This window comes from Myodes glareolus, chromosome 14 (assembly GCF_982192425.1).
Source record: "Myodes glareolus chromosome 14, mMyoGla1.1, whole genome shotgun sequence".
NCBI classification, from domain to species: domain Eukaryota; kingdom Metazoa; phylum Chordata; class Mammalia; order Rodentia; family Cricetidae; genus Myodes; species Myodes glareolus.
Window position 1 is genome coordinate 39,668,589 of NC_142039.1, and position 15,098 is coordinate 39,683,686.

At 39.1% G+C, this 15,098-nt stretch overlaps 1 protein-coding gene across 1 annotated transcript; it reads right to left on the reverse strand.

Annotated features, from left to right (window-relative positions):
- Positions 1-214: 214 nt before the first annotated feature.
- On the reverse strand, positions 215-1,144 carry LOC125417411 (olfactory receptor 2W3-like). Its single transcript, XM_048460964.3, has one exon. It carries the CDS (start codon positions 1,133-1,135, stop codon positions 215-217), a length of 921 nt encoding a protein of 306 aa, XP_048316921.2. The 5' UTR covers positions 1,136-1,144.
- Between the last annotated feature and the right edge of the window lie 13,954 nt (positions 1,145-15,098).

Genomic DNA, 15,098 nt, shown 5'->3' on the forward strand with positions numbered 1-15,098 from the left:
GTGTTTGTTTTAGGGACCACATCTCACCCACCAGGTAGTGAATAATTAACATCTATTTGAGGTTGTACAACATATACTGCCAAGCCGCACCACTGGTGAGTTTATTGGACAAGAGAAAGTATTTGGATGAATTGAATTTTAAGCTTTCGTCCTACTTATTACAGGTTTGTGTTGAGTAAATGACAGAAGCAATGTTAGGGGAAGCCCTCTGCCCTTATTTCCTAGTCACGAGTCTCTTCAGTGCCCCCTTTACATCCTTGTTCCTCAGCGTATAGATGACGGGGTTTAACATGGGAGTTACCAAGTTGTAAAAGAGCGTAAGAAATTTTCCTTGGTCCTGAGAAGCTTTGTGTCCTGGTTGCATATACATATAGATGATATTCCCATAAAATAAGGAGACTACGGTGAGGTGGGACCCACATGTGTTGAAAGCCTTCCTCCTTCCTGAGGCTGACTTGATCCTCATCACTGCTAGAGCAATGTAACTGTAAGAAACTAGGATGAGAGCCAGGGGCACCAGCACTATTATCACCGATAAGATGAAAACAGTGCTTTCTACAGCCACAGTATCCACACAGGCAATTTTTATCAGAGCTGGCATCTCACACAAGAAGTGCCTCACCTGACATCTGCCACAGCGTGGCAGCTTCATGGTCACAGGAGACATGACCAGGGAGTTGAGGAGTCCAACACTCCAGGCCACAGATACCAACTTCCAGCAGAGCTGAGAATGCATGATGACCGAGTAGTGAAGAGGCTTGCAGATTGCAGTGAAACGGTCATAAGCCATGACAGCCAGCAAAACACACTCAGTGCCTCCTAGGCCTAGAAACATGAACAGCTGGATCGCACAGCCAGTGTAACTGATGGTCTTGTCCTGGCCTCCTAAGTTGAAGAGCAGCTGAGGGATGGAGCTGGTAGTGAAGCAGAGATCGAGGAAGGACAAGTTGGTGAGGAAAAAGTACATGGGTGTGTGGAGGCAGGGGTCCAGATGGGAAACTAAGATAATGACAATGTTGCCCACTAAAGTCACCAGGTAGAAGATGAGGACAAACACGAAGAGGATGGATTCGAGCCTGGGTCTGTCTGAGAAGCCTAGCAGGATGAACTGTTCCTGGCAGCTCTGGTTGATCATGGCATCAAAGGTCAGTACATGCCTGCAGGAAAGCCATGAAAAACACATCAAGTTCATGAGAGACACGTTAAATCATCAGCAGAGGAACAAAGAGTTGTACATCATTTCAAAATCCTGAGAAGATCTATACAACATCTCCTGAGAAAATACTCTTATTGGCCTCCTTTATTTTTGGATACCAAAGATATATGGAGCATTATATACTGTTTAAACAGCACAGATGTGTAGAGAGACCAGGAAAAGATGACTGATACTCCCGAACAGACCACTGCTGCATTATTTATGCGTTTCCCTTTAGTTTTTTCTTGGGTGCACATATAACATATAGCAAATCATCGTGTGTTTAAGATTTTACTGTCTGATTTCCTTTTGAAAATATTTATTTATTTATTGTATGTGTGTGTGTGTGTGTGAATGTTTGCCTGCATGCATGTAAGTACATTACCTGTGTGCAGTTCCTTTCAAGTTCAGAAGATGGTGACCTGTCATGTGGATAGTGGAAACCAAACTTGGCTCCAGACTTCTGAACCATCTCTATAGCTCCATGTCTGAATTTTCTGTCATTCAATACTGTATCTTAGAATTTGCTTTAGTTTTAAAATTCCACAAAACAGCAGTATTTGATAATTCTATCGCTGTGCTACCTTTCCTTGGCAGTTGTTCACCAAGGATGCTTCACGTGTATTAAAGGTCTAAATAGTTTACAGATGTGCCTGTTTTGTTGTGTTCGTTCTCCTAAATATATGACAAATGTTTGATCCAAAGAGAGATATATTATTTAAGTGTTAATTTTTTTTATTTTTTTGTGGAGAGGTGGGTAAACTCTTCAGGCTTATAAGCTTTTATATTGGAGAAAACATTGGATTTTTTTTGTCATTGAACTAGCAGGTCCTATAAAAGCTTATCAACAGAGCTCAAAACTGTGGTATAACGAAAACAGGAGTAATTGATGTCTGATTTCATTTTGTTTCTTGGAACTGAAGGCAAACCCTTCAATTTTTATTTACCCATTGAATCAATAGAATTATACAAATTCTTATGAAAATGATGGATTCTACTTCACCTTTTCTATGCAATTCTTACTTTCTCTTCTTGTAAATATACACTCACCTATATTATTTGTACAACTACAGATTTATAGACACATAATAATGCAAAGTTTTCAGTCACTATTGTATGTTAATCATCTCTTCCCTTTATGAATGAACCTACAGTTCTTATATATTGAATTTCAGTGGACACATTTTTGAGACAGGAATTCACTGTGTAGCCCTCGCTAGATTGGAACTCCACTTGTAGACCAGGTTGGCTTCTAACTCACAGAGATCAACCTGCTTCTGCCATTAGTAGATTGGGCTTGAAGGCGCATGCTTTTCCTGTGAATTTTAAAATGGAAAACATACCCAAATAAGCTTGACTTAGAGATTCTAATACATTCCCGGAGAGTGCTGTCATGTTACCTTGAAAAGTAACAGACCTTTTCCTTTAAGAGAGTTGGTTGTAAAAAAGAAAAAAAATCCAGGTAAAACATTCTTTTGTATTTCAAACTGATGCTTAAATTCAAAGCCACAGATCTAGAGTTTAGAAATCTTTAAATCCATGTAGGTTCCTTTGACATATCAAAGAAATGGCCCAAATTTAAGATGCACAAAGATACGTCAATGGCTGCCATATAGTAAGTTATTACTTAACACCTTGCCATAACCATATTTTGTGGTGCAGAAGCCAGAAGAATTTGGTTCAGTAGTCTATTAAATGAAATGAGAAGTTCCTTACTTTGTAAGGCTGATGTGATATTAGAGCATTCAGTGTTGGGTCTCTGCCATGTAAAGAACTTTATGGTTCCACCAGTAACTATTCTAACTAGTAGCTATGACTAGTTCCTTCCATGTAAGTCATCATTTCTAGTCATGTAAGTATGGAAAACATCACATAGAGACAGGATAGAGTGAAGGAGCCACCTTCATACAGTGTCTCACACACTCTGTGGTTTCCACACTGTCATTTATGTTTATAAAGTGTCCAGCTCATGATAAATCATGCTATAGATGTCAACAGTGACTATGATAAACTGGAAAGATCAGGTTTGTGTTGTTTGATATCAATCGTGTCATGTCCCATAGTACAGAATGTAATCTGAGCGTGTGGCAGCTGATCTTGGTCAGCTTAAATTAGTTACAACTGCTTGGGTATGGAGGCACATGCCTTTGATCCCAGCACTTGGGAGAAAAAGGCAGGCAGATCTCAGTGAGTTCGAGGCCAGCTTGGTCTACAGAGCGACGTCCAGGACAGTTGGAGCTCTTTCACAAAGAAACTGTCACAAAATCCCCAAATAATAATAATAATAGTAATAATAATAATTAATAATAACAATTTACAAATGTAAGTAGTCAGAGAAGAAAACTTTAAGTGGAAGTTACCTTCTAAATGATCTCAAAAATTCTTTGTTGATTAAGAGTTGATACAGCTTTAGGTCAGAGAAGTCAAGATTATCCTTCAAATATACAGTCCAAACTTCAGAACAGATTTTTATAGTTAAATATAAATATTCAGCAAATATTTGTCAATTTTCTGTTATATATCTGTGTTAGAGAAACAATGATTATTAAAATAGATGGTAACTGACCTCACTGATTTATAGGCTAGTGGGAGAAAGAAATTCATCAAAACTCACAAAAATGAATGTATAGTGACTGTCAACTTCATTACACCTCATTGAGTGCTGAGTATTGGGCTTTCTGGAACTTCAGAATTTCATCCTCATACCTAAATTTTTAGGACACAGGTATTTAGCAACTTACCAATGTGTGCATAGCTAGAAGTTATAGATGTGACATTTGAACACAGACATGTTTGACTTGAAAACCACATTTTACTAAACCAGAGAGAAAATGTATTAATTAGTACTACAACTGAAGCTTTAATTAATTATTTAAATAAATGTTTAATTAATTACTTATAGACATTAGTTATTAATTAGTCCTACAACCCTTAAGGGGTTCCATTAAGATAAACAGAACACTCTGAGTACTTCACTTGATGATTTATTTGAATTTTCTCCAAAACTTGGTTTTCTAAGGCAAATAAAGGATATATAATTACTTATCAATTCTGAAGTATTTAAAAAAAATCTCCCATGCTGGAAAGAGAGGACTGACTGTCATAAGTTGTCCTCTGACCTCCACATGCACACTACAGCATGTGTGTATCTATACACCCACACTAATGCAAGAAGTGAATGTAACAAAAATGTAAAATCTCCAGGTATAATTTCTTTTTGTTGTGTTAGTTCAGGGTTTCATGTGCAGTGGGCAAACACCCCAGCCCTGAAGATGAAATTTCCAAACACTCCGAGCAACATTTCCAGGTAGAATACATATCTCGGGTAGAAAAGGTCTGCGTACAGTGGATGGAGCACACACTACTGCTCCTTTCCCCTTTACTTACTGAGTACTAGTTTTCTTTAGATAGTAGGTGAGTAGTATGTGCTCAGAATTTTCCCTAAAAATTTTACTAGTCGAAAATTTTTCGGTGGTGTGTTTGGAAAGGTTGTAGAACTGAGATCTCTTTTGATGAGGCAGGAGCTCATTACCAGCACACATGACAGGAAGCAAGGTGCAAGGGAAGCGAGAGAGGCAGAAACAGCTACAGATTGGGATAAGTCAAGAAGGAGGAAGGACAGAGATGAGCAAGGAGAGATATCTTGATTGAGGGAGCCATTATAGGGTTAGCAAGAAACCTGGCTCTAGGGAAATTCCTAGGAATCCACAAGGATGGCCCCAGCTAAGACCCTAAGCAATAGAGGAGAAGGTGCCCCATCTTGACTTGCCCTGTAGTCAGACTGATGAATATCTTAAATATCACCATAGAACCTTTATTCAGCAACTGATGGAAATAGAGGCAGAGACCGGCATGGGAACACTGAACTGAGCTCCCAAAGTCCAGTTGAAGACTGGGAGGGATGAGAATATGAGCAAAGAGGTCAAGACTGTTGGGCCAAAATTATCTCAGAGCCAGTACCTTGAGGACTATAGTACAGAGAAAAGCCTGGCTTGAGTTTGAGTGAGGATGAGACAGCAAAAACTAGGTAGATGCTCCTCCAGCCAGAGGGAGGGTTTGGTGACCTCTCATTAGCTGGAGGTACCCCCACACCACAGGATGTCACTTAACACATATAAGCTGATGCCCACAATAGTAAACTGAGTTCCTGCTTTGACTCGACTCCCTATTGCATCTGACTGTTCTGCATTGTGGGGCTGCAGAATGGGAGGATAGCATACTCACATTTCCTGGGAAATAAGGAGACTCTGGAAACCTACAAAGACCATGACAGGTGCACTCACTGAAACAGTCTACCTGAGCTAATGGGAGCTTCATTACCAACTCCAGTTGGACTGGAAGGAGCAAGCATAGGAGCAAACAAGTCCCTCTGAATGTGGTTGACAGTTACATGGTTGGGCTGACTGAGAGGCCACTGGCAGTGACACCAGCATTTATCACTATTGCATGTACTGGCTTTTTGGGAACCTATTCTCTTTGGATGATACCTTACTCAGCATATATAGTAGGGAGGGTCTTGGACCTTTCCCAAAGCAATGTGCCTTACCCTCTCTGAGGACTGGGTGGGGTTGAGGTGGGAGGGTATATGGAGGGAATGGGAGGAGGGGAGAGAGTGGGAACTTGGATTGGTATGTATAATGAAAAAAGATAGTTTATTTTCTTTTTTTAAAAATGTAAAAATTCAAAAAAAGAAAAAGAGAAGTTTAAGCACATCTTATAAGTCACACAATCAAAGAAAGAGTGGCAGTAATAAAATTTACCCTATTACTAATTATGAACCAGAGGCAGATAATAAGGTTGGTAGACCAAAGGAATCAAGATACAAACTTAGAACTGTTAACACAAGCAAGATACAAAGACAATTTTTTCTCATGATCTACACTTGGTGTTAGAAGGTGCTACACAAAAATTTTCCCTTTATTGATAGATAACTCTTATTACTTTAACTCTCACTTGCATTACTTTGCTAAAACATGTATTTTAAAATTAAGGTAGTAACTTAGATAAGCATATTTGTCTATAAAGTATATAGACCAGACCAGTATAATATGGCAAGCCTTACAAAATGTAAGTGAATGTTTTTCAAATTCAGATAGATTTTAGCCATGTTTTCCCCCTCACTAGTAAAATGATCCTGAAGTTATTTAATTGCCACATGCTCAGTTTTCTTACCTGTGAAAGGGGAAAGGTGATGTGCATGTCTCACAGGATCATTGTGAGGATGACGTTTGACAGGAAGGTATGTTGCTAAGAATATTAAGCTGTATAGCAACCATGCAATAAGGATTATTTTTCTTTCACTCACATTGAATTGTTCTCTGCTATTTTTGTTATACTTATCAATATGTTCTATTCCACTATATAATGAAGCAAAATAAAACAAAAGATTTCAAAATTGAACTATAGAAAATAAGAACTGCTCCGGATTGGTCAAATAAAGAAAAGAGCATCAGAGACAGTGACTGTGACGAGTGCACACCTTCATGTTTTCATACATGAAGCATACATACATGGGACCTCAAACATACATAATTTTGAGGGATTTCATCCTTTCCACTGGAATTGAATACCTCTCAAGGCTGATGATTACCAAATTAATAATTAAAGTTTTATGCTGAAGTGCAGACATGAATGCTCGTCCCTTTATTGTGGGACCAACAGATGATCAAAAAAGGGTCAGAGCCTCAGCTTGAGGAGTATCATTTTGGATCCCAAAAATGATAGTGACTAGCTAAGAGACCTTGAGGAAGTTACTGAAATATAAAGTATGTTTTCAGAATTTATTCAAAATTTATTCAGAAATAAAATATGTGCCTCACATATGCTATCTGTAAGATGGGCATGCTTACAGTTCTTGTTCTGAGAACTTTTTGGAGAAATAAGCAAATTAATATTTATTTCGCTACTATCAATCACTGACGGTTGGCTAGGCTGTTAGAGGCTGTTGAAAATGCGATAGGAAAAGGAAACCTATTTTGTTCAAATCAGAGGGTACCGGCAAAAAAAGAAAAAAAACAAATGCAAAAGTTGAGATGAAAGATATTCCCATTTGCTGCTGTGGGACAGGAAAAAAGAAGATACAGGATTGTAAGAGAGTATTATTGCTCTGGTGAAAGAAAGCTTGAAATATAATTTTCTCCATTTCTCTATTGTCAGTGATCATAGACCAAAAGTTTACTTTATTTAGAGGCCCTGGGAACCTCACAGTATGGTTTCAGTGAGCTGCTTTGATAATGCGGATGATCAGAGAGGACCACCTACTTGTACGGAATGGGAGACAGGAGTGTCTGAGAAAAGCAGAGCATGAGCGGTCACCACGCATAGCTGGTATGATGCCAGACACCGGGAGTACTACGACCGAACACGATGCACGTCGTTCTGAGCCTTTTTGAAGTGGGGTTGAAAGTAGGATAAGGCAACTATGCTGAAAAGTGTTCACATCGAGTAAGTGCAAGGTATACAGACGGAGACTAATTATCTAAAGGCCAGGGGTGGAGGATGTGGTTTTGGAGGATGAGGCAACTCAGATAAGAACTTTACCAAGAGAGGAACAAAGGCAAGAGAAGCATGGGAGACGTGGAAAAGCCTTTGTAACGTGGAGTGTGATGAGGAAATGACCATCCTGTCAAGCTGGAAGGTGCCAGAGGAGAGCATGTGAATTTGTAGCCCATGGTAAGTTTTGTCTTTAAAGAAAAAACAATGATAAGCGCAGACTGACTCAAAGTCAGAATACGGTTAGAGTTAGAATTGAGGGCTTACTGTGACTGAGCCTCGTTGATCTTGAACGTCAGCTGATTTATATGTCAGCTATAACATAAGCACAACTGTAGTGATCCTGCTATGGAAAAAGAGCCCTCATAAAGGCTGGGGTACAGGTTGGTAAGCCATACGAGAAAGAGAATCTGCAGTCAGGAACATTTCTCAGGCGAGAAGGAAAGGGATGGTGGGACCAGGCTGTAGGTTTGTGTCTGGCTATTGCCCAGATGTCAAATGAGATGTGTACAGAGAAGGAAAATGAGAAAATTTGACTTTTGGATAATAATGAGGTTAATGTAGGGGTCAAGACAGTACAAAATGTCTTAAAGATTCTAGTTGTCTCTAATATTTCTTTTTAAAATCTATTTCTACTTTTAAGTGTGTGTGTGTATGTGTGCGTGTGTATGTGTGCAGGTGTTTGTGAAGTCTAGATCTTCTAGATATGGAAATACAATCACTTGTGAGCTACTCTGAATGGGTGCTGGGAACAGAACTCAGGTCCTGTGGAAGAGTAGCAAACACACTTAACCACTGAGCCATCTCTACAGACCTTTATCTTTTTGAGATAGGGTCTCACACTGAACCCCAGGCTATCCTAGAACCCAACTACATAGCCCAGGTTGGTTTGGAACTCATGACAACCCTCTTACTTTAACCTCCCAAGCACTAGGGTAATAGGAACAAACTGCAATGCCCAGCTCAGTTTTACCTTTTCAAATCATTGACATTTAATGTATTTTTAATGATTTTTAAACATGAAAATTAGAGAATTTTAGTATAACTTTATGTTCCTGGTATCATCATCCATAGCTAGTGAGTATGCAGAATTGTTATTTTTTAAATTAAAAACATCTTTTTTTGGCATGATTTTATGCAATCTTGGCTGGTCTGGAATCACTATGTAGACAGGCTGATCTTGAACTCATAGAGTTTCACCCTAAGATTAGACTTATGCACTATGCTGTCTAGACCTTCTGTAAGACATCCTGGGATCTGAACTCTAATGGTTGGAGATTCCCGAACATGTTTTTGTCAAATACTTCATGTATCTACCTAACTTCTGCTATCACGATGAGCTAACCAAGTGGTTCTCAACGTGTGGGTCGCGACCCCTTTGGGGTAGTGTATTAAACATCCTGCAATCTGATATTTATATTACAATTCTTAACAGTAGTAAAGTTACAGTTATGAGGCAGCAGTGGAATATTCTTGTGGTTGGGGGTCACCACAACATGAGGAACTGTCTAAAAGGGTCTCAGTGTTAGGGAGGTTGAGAACCGCTGCTCTAGCCTGTCTCTACTACCAGCTATGTTTGAGATTCTGCTCCTCTCCAGCGTTTTTTCTCTATGTAGATCCCCAGCTACTCACTTTCTTCCCTTTCTTCACTTCAGAGAAACGGACCTCCATAACTTAAGCACAGCTGTCGGTCACATTTTTATGGTTGATAGATAAATAAACCAGATTAAGAAAAACTGCTTGCTATTTTTAGAAAATAAAGCAATCAGGGGTCAGTATACTACTTGCCTCCTCTCATCCACAAGGGAGTCCTGTCAGCATTTCTGTCTTCTTCTTTGCTTTTCACTCTACTCTGGAGCATTTTCTCTCTTCCGATAATTAGTTCTAGTCCTAGGAAGCTTGCCAGTGGTCTCTGTTCTTGGGGGATATGTTCCCCTCTGTGCCTTCACTTTATGACCTGCACGAATAGATCTTCCAAGATGGTCATTCTGAGTGAGCAACCACTCGCCAAAGAAATGCATGGTTTCCATCTACATCCTGACCTCGGGATACTTAGATTCTCAGTCATGCTGAACTCAGGCAGAGAAGCAGGATTCTCACTTAATCAGGGCATTTTTCTATTGGTGAAGTAGCCCCGAAACCTCTTATGGGCTTCGGCACACTACACACCAGGAGTCTTCAAGGAGATCCAAAGACTCCTAAAGAAAGATACTGAAGTGGTAAAGACAATTTATAGTTAAAATTTTTTTATAAAACACAGATTGGAGAACTAAAGATGTCTTACTCTCTTTACTGAGGCCTTTGGGAATATGTGCTCCATTGTAGCAATTAGACAAGTTTGCTGTTCTGTCCAGAAAGGAAGACCAGTGGGACGCAGCTAAGCAAACTTCTAACAGTGTATTTCCTCTAGACTATGAACATGTCTGGTGAGGGAACTTACTGTGAATAAGATATGTAATCTGTTTTAGCTTTATTGAGGCTGAAGAGACTTAACCAGGCCTGGGGATAACCAAAAACTCTGTGTTCCTTTAGATTCCAGAAGTACTTTTACATTTCAATTTTTTTGTAATGATTTCAAACTATGGTATGTAGTTTATTGACGTTATTGACAAGAAAGAATTCTTATCAAAAGTCAATAACCATGACAAGTGGAAACATTAATTGATGGAAACAGCAGTGTATTTTCAAAGTTTGATTTAAATCTCATTTACTTTTCATTTCATAAACAGCAAAGTTGGATTCCCACATGAAAATATTTAATTCAGTAGGTAATTCTATAAAAGCAATTGGATATTCAAGTCTGTCTCTTAGGGGGCACATAAACAGTTTTATCAATGATTTTTATCAAATATTCAAAGAACAACTAATTCCCACAATAATTTCAAATCATCAAAATATGAGAAACAATAAATAAATAAAGAAAATATCTGCCTCTGAGTTATACATACAGATGCAGTTGAGTATCATTTACTGAACAGACATGTTGACATGATATATTGCTTTATAAAAGAGCATTAGAAGAACATTAGGGAAACTAGACAACCTGTTTGCTATGAATCATCCTGACAATGTTGTCACACTAGAATCATGTGGGACAAAAAAAACACCAGTTTTATTAATGAGTTTACTCCAAAGCAAAGAGAGCTACAGATACAGGATTGGGTTTGTGGTTCAGTTGGTGGTGTACTTGCCTAATATTGACAAAGCCCTGGGTTTGATTCTCAGTGCTATGTAATACTGAATGTGGTGTGTGCTCCTGTAATCCCAACACTGAGGAGGTGGAGGCAGGAAGAACAGAAGTTCAAGGTCATCCTGTACTATGTGTAGTGAGGTTGACACCAGCCTGGATCAGATGAAACTTCACAAAAAAGTAAGATTTAAAAATATAATCTAATGCATTCACAGTTTAAAGTAATAAAAAGTGTAGACCATACATTTCTTAATAGAAAATAGTCACCATATAAATATTTATCTTCTATCTTTACTTTCTTTGTATATATATAAAATACATATAATTTTGTATATATAACATATACTTTATGTATCTAACATATATTTATTACACACACACACACACACACACACATATATATACATATTACTGGTCTATAATTTAAAGATATACAAATTCTTTCTTTTGTGTATGTTTGTGTTCATTTGTGTGTCAAGACCAGAGGTCAGTGTTGAGTGTCTTCCTCAGTTGCTCTTCACCTTACTTTACAAGAGAAGGTCTCTCTAACTTAACCTGGAACTCACTAATTCAGCTGACTGGTCAGCAAGCTCCAGAGATCTTCCTGTCACTGCTTCCTTTGGGCAATGCCTGTTACGGAGTGTTTTGTTTTGCTTGTTTTTAAACATGAGTTCTGGGGACTCAAACTCCCTGCACCCTGAAAAGTTAAGACTGACACCAATCTATGGCCAATACTTTGAGCATAGGGTCAGAGAAAAACAGGCCAGTTACAAGAAAACTCAATATGAATGGCACAGTCAATAGGTGAGGGATCAATAATGTCAATATAGAACTCAAAGTTTGCATTTCGGATGTGTCTTCCACCCTGCAGAGATGATAACTGTGCCCTTAAATTACACTTGTCTTTCTATACTTTTAAGAAGGTAGTACTACAGTCAACTTTATGTACACTTTGCAAGTATGAGAAATTATAAGAGAAGACTAAAAATAATTGAGAAAATGAAAATCCTAATCTTTAAAAATAATTATGATGACATACTTTAAAAAGCCAATGATTTAGATACTCAAGCTATTAGACTTAATGATCTTGCAAAACACCTAACAAATCTGTTGGTGCCCGAGGACCCGAGTTCGATTCCCGGCCTGGAACTGCATGTAGTGGCACTGACTGATGCTTCCATGACCATCAGTCAGTGCCACCCAGTGGCCTGAAGAATGACCCCCCCACACAACCTCCCACCGTCCACTGTAGATTCGCGTAGAGTAGTAGGCAAAAAACAAAACAAAACAAAATAAAAACAAAATAAAAAAACAAATCTGTTGCTGCTGCTGTATATAAATCCTTCTAAGTTTTTAAGGTTTAGATGTCTGTTGTGAATATAGGCATGACTACCTTGAACACACAGTTACACCTTTCCCTAGTTTCTCAAAGTAGCCCACTTAGGTGTTTACCTCACACAGTCTCATTCTGCTGACTGCTTGGCTGGGTCCCTTTGCCCACTGCATGGTATGACAAGCATCCAAATGATTTTCTTTTCAGAGATGCGAATTTATTCACAAAGTAGACAAGTTTGTGGGAACAGGTGAACAAGTCTCAAACTTACCCACATCAGTACAGGGTTTGGGGATTGTGGTAAGAATGAGAATGACCCCTGTGGGCATGTACATGTACTTAAATGTTTGGTTCCCAGTTAGTGGAATTGTTTGGGAAGCCTGAGGAGGTGTGGCCTTGTTGCAGGAGGTGTATCATGGGGAGGGGGGAGGCATGCTGCCTTCAGATCAGGGTGTAACATTTTCAGATACTGCCCCAGCATCACACCTGTCTGCTTCCCACAATGATGATCATGAACCAACCCTTTAATCTTGCAAGCAGGTCTCTGGTTAAATGCTTCTTTTGTAAGAGTTGCCTTGGCCATGGTGTCTCTTGATACAATAGAACAATGACTCAGACAAGGTAATTATTCATTAAATAATGAAGGTGGATGTTGTACGATACTTTGCTTGTGCTCTGACAAAGGTTGTCTGGAGATTAGAAGGCAGAGCTAGCCACTGTGGTGATATTTTGTTTGTATACAAACAAAATCTATCTTCTTGTATGAAGACCAGAGTGCAGAGATAGCCATTAGTTAGCTATAGAGGCCAGGCAGTGGTGGCACACACCTTTAATCCCAGAATTAGTGAGACAGAGGAAGAAGATCTCTGTGAGTTCAAGGCCGCCCTGGGCTACACAAAATTGATCCAGTCTAAAAGAGAAACAGAGTGCACACAAAGGTGATCTTAGCACTTGGAATCACACACCTTTAATCCTAGCACTAGGGAAGTGGAGACAGGAATGGTATGGCTAGTGTAGAGAGGAATATAAGGTAAGAGGAGACAGGAGCTCATTGTAATCTCTCTAAGCATTGGTAGAGGTCAGAACTCTCATGGCTGGCCACTCTGCTTCTCTGACGCTTCAGCTTTCACCCACTGACAACTGACTCTGAGTTTTTATAATTAATACCAATTATAATTAGTGTTGGCATTAAAGGCAGTGATGGCACAAGTCTTTAATATCAGCACTAGGGAGGATCATATTTTTGATCCCAGCACTTTGGAGGATCCTGCCTTTAATTCAGCACATGGGAGGATCATACACTTTTAATACCAGCATATAGGAGGATCATGCCTTTAATTTCAGCATATGAGAAGTTCAAGAATTTAAAAACAGCACATTTTGGAGATGGAGACAGGAATATAAGGCAGGTGGAGACAGGATCTTGCAACCAATTTGGGAAGAGATTCCAGAGAGGGAAGAAATGACTGTGGCTGGCTGCTCTGTTTCTCTGATCTTTCAGCTTTCACCCTCAATATCTGACTCTGTTTTTTTTTAAATTGACTTTGTTGAGCTCTACATTATTCTCTGCTCCCCTCCTTGCCTCTTCCCTCACTTTCAACCCTCTCCCATGGTCCCCATGCTCCCAATTTTCTCAGGACATCTTGTTTTTTTCTACTTCCCATATAGATTAGATCCATGTGTGTCTGACCTGTTAGGGTCCTCATTGTTATCTAAGTTCTCTGGGATTGTGGTTTGTAGGCTGGCTTTCTTTGCTTTATCTCTAAAAGGCACTTATGAGTGAGTACATATGATAATTGTTTTTCTGGGTCTGGGTTACCTCACTCAAAATGATGTTTTCTAGCTCTGTCCATTTGCGAGCAAAATTCAAGATGTCGTTATTTTTTTTTTCTGCAGTGTAGTACTACATTGTGTAAATGTACCACACTTTTTTTATCCATTCTTAGGTTGAGGGGCATTTAGGTTGTTTCTAGGTTCTGGCTATGACAGACAATGCTGTTATGAACAGAGTTGAGAATATGTCCTTGTGGCACGATTGAGCATCCTTTGGATATAGACCCAAAAGAGGTATTGCTGGGTCTTGAAGAAGGTTATTTTCTAATTTTCTAAGAAATTGCCATACTGATATCCAAAGAGGCTGTACCAGCTTGCACTCCCACCAGCAATGCAGAAATGTTCCCTTTACCCCAGAATCTCTCCAGCATAAGTTGTCATCAGTGTTTTTGATCTTGGCCATCCTTACAGGTGTAAGATGGAATCTCAGAGTTGTTTTGATTTGCATTTCTCTTATGGCTACGTATGTTGAGCATTTCATTAAGTGTCTTTCAGCCATTTTAGATTCCTCTATTGAGAGTTCTCTTCTTAGATCTGTACTCCAATTTTTTTTTTATTGAATTATGTGTTCTTTTGATGACCAATTTCTTGAGTTCTTTGTATATTTTGGAGATCAGACCTCTGTGTGATATGGGGTTAGTGAAGATCTTTTCCCATTCTGTAGGCTGTTTCTTTGTCTTGTGGACCATGTCCTTTGCTTTACAGAAGCTTTTCAGTTTCAGGGGATCCCATTTATTAATTGTTTCTCTCCGTGTTTGTACTACTGGAGTTATATTTAGAAAGTGGTCTCCTGTGCCGATGCATTCAAGTGTATTTCCCGCTTTGTGTTCTTGGATTCAATTTGCCAGTATTTTATTTATGAATGCTGACTCTTGGTTTTCATTGTTAAAACTTATTAGGTTCTCACTTTAGGTGGGTTTCAGGGTGGACGAGTTGGGTGACTTGAGATGAGGAAGAGTGAAGCAGTGAATGGCCAGGGCATACATGATAAATCCTTGCAGAGCCAGGTGTGACTATGGGTACTACAATTCCAACATTTGGGAGGCTAAGGCAGG